Source organism: Prionailurus viverrinus, chromosome A3, assembly GCF_022837055.1.
Source record: "Prionailurus viverrinus isolate Anna chromosome A3, UM_Priviv_1.0, whole genome shotgun sequence".
Taxonomy (NCBI): Eukaryota; Metazoa; Chordata; class Mammalia; order Carnivora; family Felidae; genus Prionailurus; species Prionailurus viverrinus.
Genome location: NC_062563.1, coordinates 50289277 through 50302787, shown reverse-complemented (window position 1 = coordinate 50302787; position 13511 = coordinate 50289277). Strand labels below are relative to the sequence as shown.

Genomic DNA, 13511 nt, shown 5'->3' with positions numbered 1-13511 from the left:
ATTACTGCTATAGAAACAATTTGTTTTGTTTGGCTACTTTTTAAAAAGGCAATATTACTTGGATTCATGCTAGTTAACCCTAGAAACTTTGTTCCTCTTTTGCAAATATAGATACAGTAGATATGTGATCTGAACAATGAGCATGGGAATGGCCTACAAAGTCTTTGAATCTTTGAATGACATTTCCTTTTCAGCTCTACTGTAAGGAATAATTTAGCTAATTTTTTTTTAATTAAATACACAGAACTATAGTGGATTGTGCTACAGGATTCTATTCCAAAAGTCACCAGCATCCACAACCTTCCTTTGTCACAAACCTTTTTTTAAAATATGTTTTATTTTTATTTACTTTTATTTTTGAAACAGAGAGAGAGCATGAGCAGGGGAGGGGCAGAGAGAGAGGGGGACACAGAATCTGAAGCAGCACAGAGCCCAATGTGGGGCTCGAACCCACAGACTGTGAGATCATGACCTGAGCTGAAGTCACTTGCTCAACTGACTGAGCCACCCAGGCACCCCTAAACCTTTTTTTTTTTTTTTAAACAAATGGTGTTTATTAAATAGCATTTTTTTTTTCAGTTGATTTATTTTGGGAGAGAGAGAGAGCGAGCATGAGCAGGGGAGGGGCAGAGAGAGAGGAAAAGAGAGAGAATCCTAAACAGGCACCACACATTGATGTGGAACCTGATGTGGGGCTCAAACTCACAAACTCTGAGATCATGACCTGAGCTGAAACCAAGAGTAGGATGCCCAACCAACTGAGCCACCACCCAGGTGCCCCTGACATAAACCCTTTTATTTCAGATCCTTACTTCCTTACCTGTACGGTAGGGACAATAGTATACACTTCTGAGGGGTTGCAGTAATTCATTACTCCTTCAGCAAATGTTTATGAAGTACCTACTACATACTGGGTATTGTTCTAGACATTGGACATAAAACAGTGAATACAGTCCTTGCGCTCACAGTCTATGTTCCAGTATGGGAAAATAGCAATTCACAGATACAGTTATACGGATAATAAATATATTTGTGAGAAGTGCAAAGAAGAATAAGCCAGGGAAGGTAAACAGAGTGATGATGAGGGCCTGAAGGTTCTGAGGTAGTGTTCAAAGGCGGCACAGACCTGCAGCAGAGAGGGAATAAGCTGTGTGGAGATGGGGCCATAGGATGGGCAGAGAATTATGGGCAGCAGAAATGCAAGTGCAAAGGCCACAACGAGGAGGGTGGGTGGCTCACACACATGCCACCCACACACCCCTCCTTGGGGCCTGTGCATCAGCAAGGAGTCAGTGACACTGGAGTAAAGTAAGGGAGGGAGACACTGGTGATTGAGATCAGAGTGAGGGCTGGAGGCCATGTCAGGTAGGACCCCAAAGGCCCTTTCATAAGCTTTCTGTTTTATTTTCAGTGAGATGGGGAACCATATAGGTATTTTGAGCAAACAAGTGACCTAGGTCTTTAAAAAGACCTTTCTGACAGCTGACTTAAGTAGACAAGTGGGTAAAGGTGGAGGCAGAGGACCACTTATGGTGAGAAGTGGTTGGATCCTGGATAGACTTTACTTTTTTAAGTTTATTTATTTATTTTGTGAGAGAGAGAAAGAAAGAGTGAGTAGGGGAGGGGCAGAGATAGAGGGAGAGAATCCCAAGCAGGCTCCACACGCTGTCAGCGCAGAGCCTGACTTGGGGCTTGATCTCACAAATTGTGCTATCATGACCTGAGCTGACATCAAAGGTGGCTGACTGACCACTTGGGGTGCCTGGGTGGCTCAGTCTGGCTCTTGGTTTCAGCTCAGGTCATGATCTCACCGTTTCATGAGTTCAAGCCCCACATCGGGCTCCAAACTGACAACGCAGAGCCTGCTTGAGATTTTCTATCTCCCTCTCTCTCTCTGCTCCTCCTCCACTTGTGCTGTCTCTGTCTCTCTCAAAATAAACAAATAAACTTAAAAAAAAAAAAAAGTAGCTAACTGAGCTGCCCAGGTGGCCTGGATCCTGGATGGATTTTGAAAGGAGAGCTGATAAGGCTTTGTGATAGACACCATGGCATAAGAAGGGAGGATTCTAGGGTGATCTCAGAGTTTTGGCCTAAGGAAATGCAAGTATAAGGTTGCCATTCCTGAGGTAAGGAAGGTTACACAAAGAGTTGGGGGCTGGAAGAGTTGGGAACTCAGCTTTGAACATAATAACTTTAGATGCTAATAGTATATCAGAGTGGACAAGTAGACCATTAGAGGGGCCTGGGGTTTAAGGAAGAGGTGTGGACTAGAGATACAAATGTGGGTGTCACCAGTGTAGTCTTTAAAGACTTTTAGATACTACTCAGAAAGCCAATGTGGTATATTGGGGAGCAAGAATTTCCTGTCCCCTTCTAGGTCCTTCTAGCTCTACTAAGAATCAAATTGATATGAGACAGATTAACAGGAGAATATTTAGTTTCCTATATACACGAAATCCACATTGACACAGAAACTTGAAAGACACACAAAATAAGGTATATTTATTATCCTGAACTAAAGAGAAGCAGCCAGGGGTCTGGGAGTTAGAACGGAACGAATACAAGTCACAGGGCAATAAGAAGAGCAGATGTTTGGTAATTTAGATGTCTGCTTTGCCATATACATGGGTCATTCAGATAAAGTTTATCTCTGGTAATAACCATTATTCTGGGAAAGACTCCCAATTTAGATTCTTCTATTTAGTTAAGGGAGGGCCAAAACATTTAAGTCCATAGGTCTTGATTGCCTTTAGTTCAAAATAATCTTCAAGCCAATGTGGCCCATTTGGGGGAAGCCTGCCTTTGGCCCCTAGAGGACCAAGAGTTGAGGACTATATGAGCAAGTCCTAAATGCCAGCAAGACTCAATACCCCTCACATTTCTCTCTTCTCAACAGCCCTACCTTCCTTGCTTTTTTGTTTTTCTATGAAAAAGGATTTTGTGAGTGATGGGGTCAATTTTTTTTTTTAACTTCAGTTTCTAGATTCCCAGTCTCCGGTATATGCTAGTTTAACACTTCAAAGAATTCATCATTTAAGTTCTAGGAGAGTATTTGGAGATATCCACACAAATATGAATGCTGGTTGTGATATATTTTGCAATACAGTCAATGAAATTCTATTGTAATTTAGAAGTACCATTACAAAGCTAATATAAGAAGCTACTCAATTCCTTTTTTTAAATGTCTTTTTTTTTTATTTCTAAGCAAGAGAGCACATGTGGGGGAGGGGCAGGAAGAGAGAGAATGACAGAGGATCGAAAGCAAGCTCTGTGCTGATACTAGTGGGCCTGAAGTGGGGTTCAAACTCAGGAACTGTGAGCTCATGGGATCATGGCCTGAGCTGAAGTCAGATGCTCAATCAGCTGAGCCACCCAGCCACCCCAAGAGCTACTGAATTTCTAAAGGCATTTCTAATTGATCTTAAATGATCAGTTGCCAATAGTTTTCTACTGACACAAATGTTGAAATTACACAAGTTCACTTTGTAATAAATAAGCAAATCTCAGGGCGCCTGGGTGGCTCAGTTGGTTAGCCAACCAACCTGGGCTCAGTTCATGATCTCATGGTTCCTGGGTTGGAGCCCGCATTGGGCTCTGTCTGACAGCTCAGAGCCTGGACCATGCTTCAGATTCTGTGTCTCCCTCTCTCTCCCTGCCTCTCCCTGCTCATGCTCTGTCTTTCTCTGTCTCAAAAATAAACATTAAAAAAAAAAAAGAAAAAGAAAGTAAGCAAATCTCTAGGTGGTAGATCGTTTGTAAGAAATAATGCCATATTAAAGAATGCCAAAACTGTAAAACTAAATTTGTGAAACTATTCTTTTCTTTGTAAGATGAGTTGAATTAGTTCTTAACTTGGGTTCCAGAAGTGTAAATTTATCTTTGAAACTTATTTCTTCCATCAGCTACTTTTTTTGTTTTAAAGTTTTTATTTTTAAGTAATCTCTACACCCAATTTGGGGCTTGAACCAACAACCCCAAGATGGAGAGTCTTATGCTCCACCGACTGAGCAACCCAGGTGCCTCTCCATCCACTATTTCTAACTGCTTTACAAAAATCTAAAATCAAATACAGGTTTTTAAGAAGTAAGTTGTTTAAGTAGCTCAGTTTTCCTATGTTCAGCCCAAAACTTAACAGTTAAATTATCTATACACTTGTGTTAAAAAAAAAAAGTAACTGAAAGTATATTTTTAAAAGTCTTGTGGGAAAACAGCTATAAATCATGAGAATGGTGATTTGTTACCTTTTGCTTTTGGTTCTTATAAACCGTTATAAGAACATTTCTGATGGGTTCATTCAGATTGGGTTTCCAGCATTAGAGGAAAATCACAAAGCCTGGGGCGGGAGGGGAAGGAGCCAGCTTTCCGCTGCGGCTCTGGATCACTGGGTGCTCCGTTTCAGTCCCGCGTTGTCTCACGTTCGGGTCATCGATCTGGGGCAGGACCCGGTGCGTTTGCACACGGCGCCGAGCACGAGGCAAAACCGGCCCTCCCACTCTCCGGGACCGAGCCCAGACCCCACCACAGCAAAATCGACCGCTTGGCCCTGCCGGGACCATGACGCCCCGCCGCGACCATGACGCCCCGCACGGCTTCGCCTGCCCTTCTCCAAGATGGCTGCAGGTCGGCGCCGGGAACACTGGGCCCACTACCCGAGGAACTAGGGACGGGGCGGAGTGGGGGGCGGGGTCGGCAGGAGCCCGGCGTTGATTGGCTGGCGCCGCCGACCTGGTCCCAGGCGCCGGGCCGTACAGACGGGCGCCGCGGCCTGGGGCTGGGATGCTAGGGGCTGTGGGCTCCCTGCTGCAGCGGCTCCTGTGAGCGGCGGCGACTGAGACGCAGGCGGGCAGTGAGGCCAGTGGACGCCGTCGGCGGCCGGCCGTGTCGGCCGCGGGATGAGGAAGCGGACCGAGCCCGTCGCCTTGGAGCATGAGCGCTGCGCCGCCTCGGGCTCGTCCTCCTCTGGCTCGGCCGCCGCGGCGCTGGACGCCGACTGCCGCCTGAAGCAGAACCTGCGCCTGGCGGGCAAGGCGCCGGCGGAGCCGCGCTGCGCCGCAGACGCGGGCATGAAGCGGGCCCTGGGCAGGTGAGGCGCAGCACAGGGGCGGAGTCCCGGTACCTGGCCGGCACGTAGTCCCTAATGCCCCCGCCCCTCCATAAGTTTCTTGTCTGTGGGAGCGCTCCACACCTACCCCCCACCCTCCGGTGTCCTCTTCCGATCCTCCTCTATCCCTTTCCCTCGCCTAGCCGCCCGCAAGTGCGGCCCTCGGGCATCCTTTCCTCAGGTACCTGCCTGCGGGAGCGCCCCCGACTACCCTCTTTACCCCCTGGTGTCCTCTTCTCGCGCTCCGCGGAGCTCAGTCCCGCGTCCGTACCCTTCCCAGGTGAGCTAGTGGGACACCGTCAGCTATGGGCTGGAGCAGCGTCTCTCCCAGGGACTGGGGGCTGCGGGCAGCCACGACCCCTTGCGGGAGAGTAGCGGAGGGGTCGGAAGCGTCCCTGGTGAGGCCCCCCCCTGGACGCTCGGCACGTACGAGGTGGGACGCTGAAGGGAAGGCTCCAGACCCAGAGAGCGGTGGGATCCTTCCCCACGGATTTCCTGCAGTGAACTCAAAACCGAGCGCCCCTCTTGCTGGACTGGTGTATGTAGAAGCTACCGTTCCCCGGTTTCTCACTTTGGTATTTTCTCGGGTAACTAGTTGTCAGAAGTGGCATTCTCTACTCAGCTGCTGGACGACCTTTGGGGGAAGGTTAAATGGTCTGCTGTGTCTGAGGGCCGGGAAGGATACACCGCATCCTCAGCTGTTGGAAGGAAACCTGTCTTGGGTTGTGCAGATGGCTCGTGGTGCTTGAAATTTGTCTACGAGAGTTGTCTCCTTGGGAATCTCCGTAGAGTCCGGAAGTCTTTTGGTTATTTGCATTCTCCCTCTGAGTAGGAGATGAATGCATCCAGGTAAAGCTGATTTCAAAATTAAGATAGTGTATTTCACAGGGACAAGTCTCTCCCCATATGCTGGCTTCTTAATTATCTGGCTGTTCATAGAACGTATCATTGATGACAGTTTTGACAGCTGGGTGTTTCATCGTTTCGAACAAGTTAGTATGTAATGTTTAAGGTGTTGTAGAGTAATTTTTTGGGGGGTCAGCTGGAATGCCCTTAAATGGCATTGGCCACTTCAGTGTCAAATATTTATCCAAATAGTCCCTAAAAATAATCAATTTTGTTGCTTAAAAATCCTGAAATTGAAAATATGAATATTTGGATAAATAAAAATATAAATATTTGGATGAATAGGAATATTTAATCTAAAAGGAGACCTCGGCATTTCAACTTTATTGCTTAAAAGGTCATGAAATTAAACTATAGTCTCCTCTAAGTTAGTACAAATTTTTGCCAGAAGGGCAGGGACTGGCAGTATTTTTGTTTTTGTGTAAAATTATCTAGTAACTGGTCAATATCTTTTGTGAAACTAATTTATTTTTTGTGGAAAGGTTTATCTGCATTAAAAACTCCTGAATAGTTTTAATGTACTTTTGTTAACAGGTTTAGCATAATGCCTAGATAAGTAGGGGAATTCTTCCTTTGAAAAAATCAAATTGTTATGCCCAATAATGTTTGGGGAAATAATGCTGGCCTCACACTTTCCTTGAAAGATGTACTGTATTCAAAGGATATGATTATTTTTATTTTTGTATTTGCTTGGAATGCTCTCCTGGACATTCTGCTTTGTTTTCTCTTTCACCAAAGTCTCTACTCAACTGCCATGTCCTCAGAGAGGCCCTCCCAGACCAGCCCATCCAAAACAGACTTCATGCCACTCCCAACACCCTTATTTTATTTACTTTTTTCATCACACTTATCCCTGTCTTGACCTTGTAATTGCCTGTGTACTTGAGTTGCTTTATTGGTTGTCTCCTCCCATATAAGAATAGAAGCCTTATGAGAGCAGGGGCATTGGGCATTGTTTCCTCCACCTTTCTGTCTCCAGTGCATGGCCATAGTAGGTGGCTGAAAATACTTGTTGAATTAGAATCTGTAAATTCCTAAGAAGTGGAATTGCTGGGCCAAGGAGTGTGTGTCTATAACTTTGAAAGGTGAGGCCAAAGTGCCCTCCAGTGTATTGATGAGTACTTCCTCCAGCAGTGTCAGTTGTCTGCCCTTCCCCTTAATAATGAATGTTACCAGATATTTTGATCTTTTTCTATTTGGCTGATGAAAATGACATCTGATTTGTAGCTTTAATTAGCATTTCTTAATTGTTAGGTAGCAATTTTTGTGTGTTTTCATAAGCCTATTGTATACTTTTGGGTACACAATATCTGCATATTTTGCCACACTAGTTATTTTCATTATCTGCATTTTGTTGGGGTTTTTTGTGCACATTTTCAAATATACAGAAGTAGGGAAGACAATACAAAGAACCTCCATGTATCCATGACTTCTTAAACAGTTTGCCATGTTTTGCCAATCTTGAATTGTCTCTTTTCCCTCCATTTTTTGGGGGGGTGGGGTGGGGAACTAGAATATTTTTAAAAATGATTTCATCCATAAATACTTTACAATATAGCTTGAACAAATAAGGACTTTTTGAAATGTGCATACCCAAAATGCTATATTTATCAAAATCAACAATTTATTGCCTGTTACTAATTTAATCTGATACCCAGTCTACATATGCATATCCCTAGTTACTTCAGAAACAGTTTTTAAATTTGGTTTGTTTCAAAATCCTGTACATTTTGGGGCACCTGGGTGGCTCAGTCAGTTAAGCATCCAACTTCAGCTCAGGTCATGATCTCATGGTTTGCGAGTTCTAGCCCCGTGTCAGGCTCTGTCCTGACAGCTCAGAGCCTGGAGCCTGCTTCAAATTCTGTGTCTCCCTCTCTTTCTGCCCTTCCCCTACTTGCTCTCTCTCTCTCTCTCTCAAAAATAAATAAACATTAAAAAATTAAAATCCTGTACATTTATTATGTTTATTCCTAGTTACTTGATCTTTTTTGTTATTGAGACTATTGAAATTTTTGTTATTGATCCTTTCTTACATATTACATATTTTTATTGTACTTATTAATTTTGTAAGCAGCAACTTATGTAATCATATTGTTTCTAGTAGATTTTGCAGTTCTCTTGGATTTTCCAGGTATAATATCATATCATATCAGTTACAAATAAGAATTTTGTCCCTTGGTTTGTACTTTTTATGTCCCTTACATCTCTTTCTCTGATTGCATTGTATTTCCAGAACAAGATTAAACACTAGGACTGATACTGGGTATCCTTGTCTTGTTCCTTACTTTACTGAGACTGCTTTGTGTTTTTGCCACACTAGTTATTTACTAAGCGTGTGTTGCTGCTGTTTGGTTTTTTAATCAAAAATGGTTGTTGAATTTTATCAAATGCCATTTTAGCATCTGTGAAATTATGTAGATATTCTCTCTTGACCTGTTAATATGAATTAGAGTAACAGATTTTGTATTATTGAATCATTATATTATTGAATCATCAGTGAAAATTCTGTTAATGTGTAGCTAGGGCCTCTTAATGTTTTACTTAGTAATTTTAAATCATCATTCATCATTTGAGAGACTAGTCTGTAATATTTTATTTTAGAGAGGGAGAGAGAGAGCATATGAGCCAGGGAGAGGCACAGAGGGAGAGAGAGAGAGGGGGGGGGAAAGAGTGTATCTTAAGCAGCCTCAATGTTCAGCTCAGAGCCCCACATGGGGCTTGATCCCATGACCTTGGGATCATGACCTGAGCCAAAATCAAGAGTCGGAAACCCAACCAACTGACCCACCCAGGTGTCCCTGTAATTTATTTTTTAATGCAATCTTTATCAAGTTGTTTTAGTGCTTTATATAGCTTTATTAAAACCTTTCTCTTTCTTAGGGCACCTGGGTGGCTCAGTCAGTTAAGCGTCCGACTTTGGCTCAGGTCTTGATTTTGTGATCTGTGAGTTCAAACCCTGTGTTGGGCTCTGTGCTGACAGCTCAGAGACTGGAGCCTGCTTTGAATTCTGTGTCTCCCTTTCTCTGTCTCTGTCTCTCTCTGCCCCTCCCCCGTTCTCACTCTCTCATAAATAAGCATTAAAAAAAAAAATCTTTCTCTGCTTCAGCCAGTTTAAATACTTTTGAAATGATTTGTTTCTTTAAATTTTGGTGGAATTCCCCTGTAAAACTAAACCTGGTGCTTTTTTAGATTTGCTATTTCTTTCTGGGTTTAGTTTTGGTGATTATACATTGATAGAAAATCATCTGTTTTATCCAGTTTTTTCCTCTGTATCTGGGGCTGTTACCCCTGTCTTGTTCCCTAATTTGTGTGCTTTTTTCCTTTTTTTCCCCTTGATTAAAAGTAGGTAATAGTATATATCTAATACACAGACATGCATTGAAGTAGAAATTTTTTTTTTCCTAAAGAAAATATATATTTTTTTAGTTAGTTCTGGGAGAATAGGATGCTGCTGAGAGTTCTGGAGAAGTAGAGAAAACATCTTCTGTCTGAAAGTGGTTACTGCACCCTCTCCTGTTGCCACTGCCCCTGGCAGGAATGTGGCCCTAGGTTGGCCAGATCATCCAGTCTCTCCAGAAGAGCAGCTGGGTGTGTGTGTGTATACACCCATGTGTGTGTATGTGTGTGTACACTCAGACTTTGTAAACATTGGCAACTAATTCAGGTAAAAACAACTTTGGAGTAAAATAATTTTGAGAGAGAGCATGCAGGTGAACAAGGGAAGGGCAGAGAGAGAGGAAGAGAGAGAATCCCAAGCAGGCTCCACACACTGTCAGCACAGAGCCTGATGTGGGGCTTGATCTCACAAATGGTGAGATCATGACCTGAGCCAAAATCAAGAGTCAGACACTTAACTGACTGAGCCACCTAGGTGCCCTGGACGGGTTGTATTTAAAGGTAAATGCTTATCTAACATATACATTGACATGCATTCCCTGGGAGGAGGGACTAGATATTAGTTTTATACAATATCTGGTAATTTTTAGAAAATGAGGAATTTTTGGGTCTTCCCTGTTCTTTTCAGTAACCTAGGTCTTCTTGGGACTATGTCTTGAAGGCGTAAGTACTCTAATTTGTACCCTGGGAAGGTGGTAATGAGATGTATGGGTCTGTGTGTTTTAGTGAACTTGTCTTTATTCTTCTACTCCCAGCTCATAGGTGGATCTGCCAGTGACTGAGATCAGTGGGCTGCACAGGAGGTTTCATAGCCTGTGATCCTTGCATGTAAATACAGGGGAACTGAGGCATCACCCATGGTTCCTCCTTGACCCAAAGGAAGGAACTTCATCTAGCTGCTAATGGCTTCACTATAATCCAGGAAGGCCGTGGCTGAGGTTAAGGCTGGTCTCCTTTAACATCAGTCTTCCTGAACTCACCCTAGAAGCTTCACTTTGTCCTTTCTTTATATACCAAGAAGGTGAGAATGTATTCTGGGGTAGTTTTTGTAGTTAAAGTCTGCTTTTTTCCATCCTCCTTCTCCTTCCACTCCCCCAGAATACAGTCTATGCCTGGACAATGATAAGTAAGGAGGCAGGCTTTGTCTATGGCACCTCACCTGGAGCCCCCAGCTGGGTCCATCTCTTCCCAGTTGTGGTTTACCTTATCAAGGCCACACTCCAGTCCTGGACCCAGGACCCTGGGACCTGGTGCTTCTCTCATGTCTCCTTTGGTGAGATTTCATGCCCTATATCTCTCCTTGCTTTCCAGTTCCTTTTTAGCCAATGTTTACTCTCCCTTCTCAAGGGAGAGTGTCTTGTATAGTAACTACGCAGACACTGTTCATATATGGAAGATATTTTTGAGTAGATTAGAAGGTCTTAAAGACATTATCATGGAGGTGGTCTTGGAAAGAGGCATAAAAAATGGGTCATCTTGTCAGGGTTATGCTGACGGCAGTGGAGACAGGCTGCCTTTCCAGACTCGTGATCTTCCTCCTCCTCCCACATGGGCACTTTTCTTTCCAAAATGAAGACTACAGGAAAAATTTTTACTGTAATATGATCTTGAAAACTGACAGATTAAGTCAGCGCTCTTCTCCCAGAGATGATGCCACAGAACTTGGATGTTGGTGGGTTTGTGCTTTGCCAGAGGGCTCTTTCAGCACTGGTAGTGGGTAAATCATTTGTTTTGTCCTAAACTGAAGGCTAGGATGGGGAGGATCAATTAGGGCAGTGGATGCCAACACAGGTAAAAATGGTAGCAGGAAGCTTTGACTGAGATGTCCATTTAGCCGAAAGACCCATTATTTGGGTTTGGTCCTCATTATAGCATCATTTGATGTTTTAGAGGAAAGCTTGCATGGATAACAGACCCGAGTGAGTGTCTTCAGGTTCTGTGACTTGGGGAGAGTTGCTCAACTTTCTGAGTTTGTTTCTTCCTCTGTGATGTGGGGATAGAAATTTCTTCCCTATAGGATTGGGGTGAAGTTTGGGTGTATGAAAGAGCTGGGTGCGAGATGAGTGCTCAATCAGTGGCACCTTCTACTTTGGTTGTCCAATGGTTGTTACTAATACTAGTAGTTGGGCGTACTGAGAAAGCTCTGTTAACTTAGAGGAAAGGAATTGATCCTTTCTCTTCTCTGCCCGCAAATGATTACAATATGTCTTCTCAAGCAGTCATCGTGCCTATACTTTTTTTTTTATTTATTTTTTTTAATGTTTATTCATTTTTGAGAGAGACAGAGACAGAATGCGAGTGGGTTAGGGGCAGAGAGAGAGAGAGACACAGAATCCAAAGCAGGCTCCAGGCTCTGAGCTGTCAGCACAGAGCCCGATGTGGGGCTTGAACCCACGAACCGAGATCATGACCTGAGCCGAAGTCAGACACTCAACCGACTGAGCCACCCAGGCACCCCCATCGTGCCTATACTTATCATCGTGATCAGTAATCATATCTGTGGGTATTAGAACATTTATAACAGTACTCTTTGGCTATTAAACACTTTTTTTCACCAGTTCACTTTGCAGAGTTTGAGTACCTTTTAGGTACAATAACTCTTCTAAGTCCTGAGGCTGCAGCAGTGGATATGGGTCACATCTTGTGGACTTTATATTCCCATGGGGGAGGTAGGTAACAAACGAGTAAGGGGATGCTGCACCAGGTGCTTGGGGCGCTGAGGAGAAAAGTAGGCTGGTAAGGAGCGCCTGTGGTGCGTGCATGGTTTAGGTGGCAGGAGGCCTTTCCAATAGGGGACGATTGAATGGAAGCCACTGGTTTCTTTAGAGTGGAGAAATGCCTTGATGTGATGTATGTCATTACCATGTCATACTGACTGCTGTGACAAGGACAGACTGGAGGGCCAGAGGGAGCAGGAGGACCAGTTAGGAGTCATCCAGGCAACAGATGATGGGGACTTGGGCTGGCAGTAGCTGTGGAGGGGAGTAGTGCTGCATTCTGGGTCTGTTTTGAAGGAGATGTCAAAAGATTTGTGGGTGGATTAGCATGAGAGAGTGAGGATGTTCAGAAGTGCTTCACCAGTTTTTTCTTGAGCAGCCAGAGGCAAGGAGCTGCCATGTGCTGAGATGGGGCAGCTACGGGAAGAGCAAATGCTTTGGGGGGTGATGAGTTTGGTTTGGGGCATATTGCGGTGTCTCTTCTTGCAGATGCAGTAGGTTGGAGGAGCTGGAGTTTGGGGCAGTTAGGCTGACTTCTGACCATTAGCCTGCAGAAGGTATTTAGAGTCATGACAGAGGTCTGAGGGTTGGGTTCCAGGTCCTGGGTGATTAGGGGTTGGGGAGGAGAGGAGACCTGGAAGGAGCAAGGGAATGGATTGGGAGGAGGGCTAGGAGGAAGGGGTCAAGGGAGCTGTGTGAGGAAGCCTATTGCAGAGAAAGCGTGATCTGCTGTTGGATTTGGTGATGTGGAGATGAGTGGTTGACAAGGATGAGTAATTGGAATGGTGGGGTAAGAGTCTGACAGTGGCTCAAGGGAGAGGTGGAGGGAAGAAATGCAGAAAGCTTTTTAAAGGAGTTGTACAATAAAAGGGAACAAAGATGAGGGGGATAGCTGGGGTGGGAGGAGACTCCTCACCAGTGCTGTTAGAGCTCGTTGCTGTGCTTAGTGGGATGGTCCAGTAGGTATAGACTGGCCATGTGGATGCTGGTGGTATGGTGTCTCTGGGATCCAGCACCCCAAGGCTAAGTGGAGGGTCCCCAGACAGGAAGGCAGGTCAAGGGTGCCACAAAGGTACAGGGAGGTGGTTAGATTTGCAAGGGTAGTGTTAGAAGTTGTCTTCTGCATGCTTCTGCTTTCTCTGTGAAATAAGAGCAAGGTTGTCCATTGAGGGGAGATGGGGTAGAAGCACTGAAGAAGGTCTTTCTTTTCACTTCTCCACCAGGACAGTCCTATTCTTTATTCTCGATCTAATCAGACTGTTCTGGCATATTTGCTAAACATTAATGTGAACAATCATGCTACCTAGCAGGGACTCTTCTTTCTGATATGCAGTGTTTCAAAAATGGCTCCCATGAGAAGTCATTTTAGCTGTGAGCTGTATGTCAGAAAA

At 44.4% G+C, this 13511-nt stretch overlaps 2 protein-coding genes across 4 annotated transcripts in view; one reads left to right on the top strand and one right to left on the bottom strand.

The window, feature by feature from the left end:
• GINS1 (GINS complex subunit 1) overlaps window positions 1-4571 on the bottom strand; it is a 42343-nt gene extending 37772 nt beyond the window's left edge. The window contains exon 1 of the transcript XR_007150920.1: window positions 4242-4571. The gene's annotated coding sequence lies outside the window, so the exon portion shown is untranslated. The remainder of the gene's footprint in view (window positions 1-4241) is intronic.
• The window catches only part of ABHD12 (abhydrolase domain containing 12, lysophospholipase), a 90123-nt gene that overhangs the window by 1025 nt on the left and 75587 nt on the right, over window positions 1-13511 (top strand). Inside the window, exon 1 of one of the 3 annotated variants that reach the window (XM_047852842.1) lies at window positions 4735-5083. The exons of 1 other annotated variant lie outside the window; for it this stretch is intronic. In XM_047852842.1, coding sequence (XP_047708798.1) covers window positions 4893-5083 — 191 coding nt within the window. In that variant the 5' untranslated portion in view covers window positions 4735-4892. Of the gene's footprint in view, window positions 1-4734; window positions 5084-5921; window positions 5951-13511 lie in introns of those variants that run through there. One more of the 3 variants, XM_047852844.1, reaches the window with a different exon arrangement.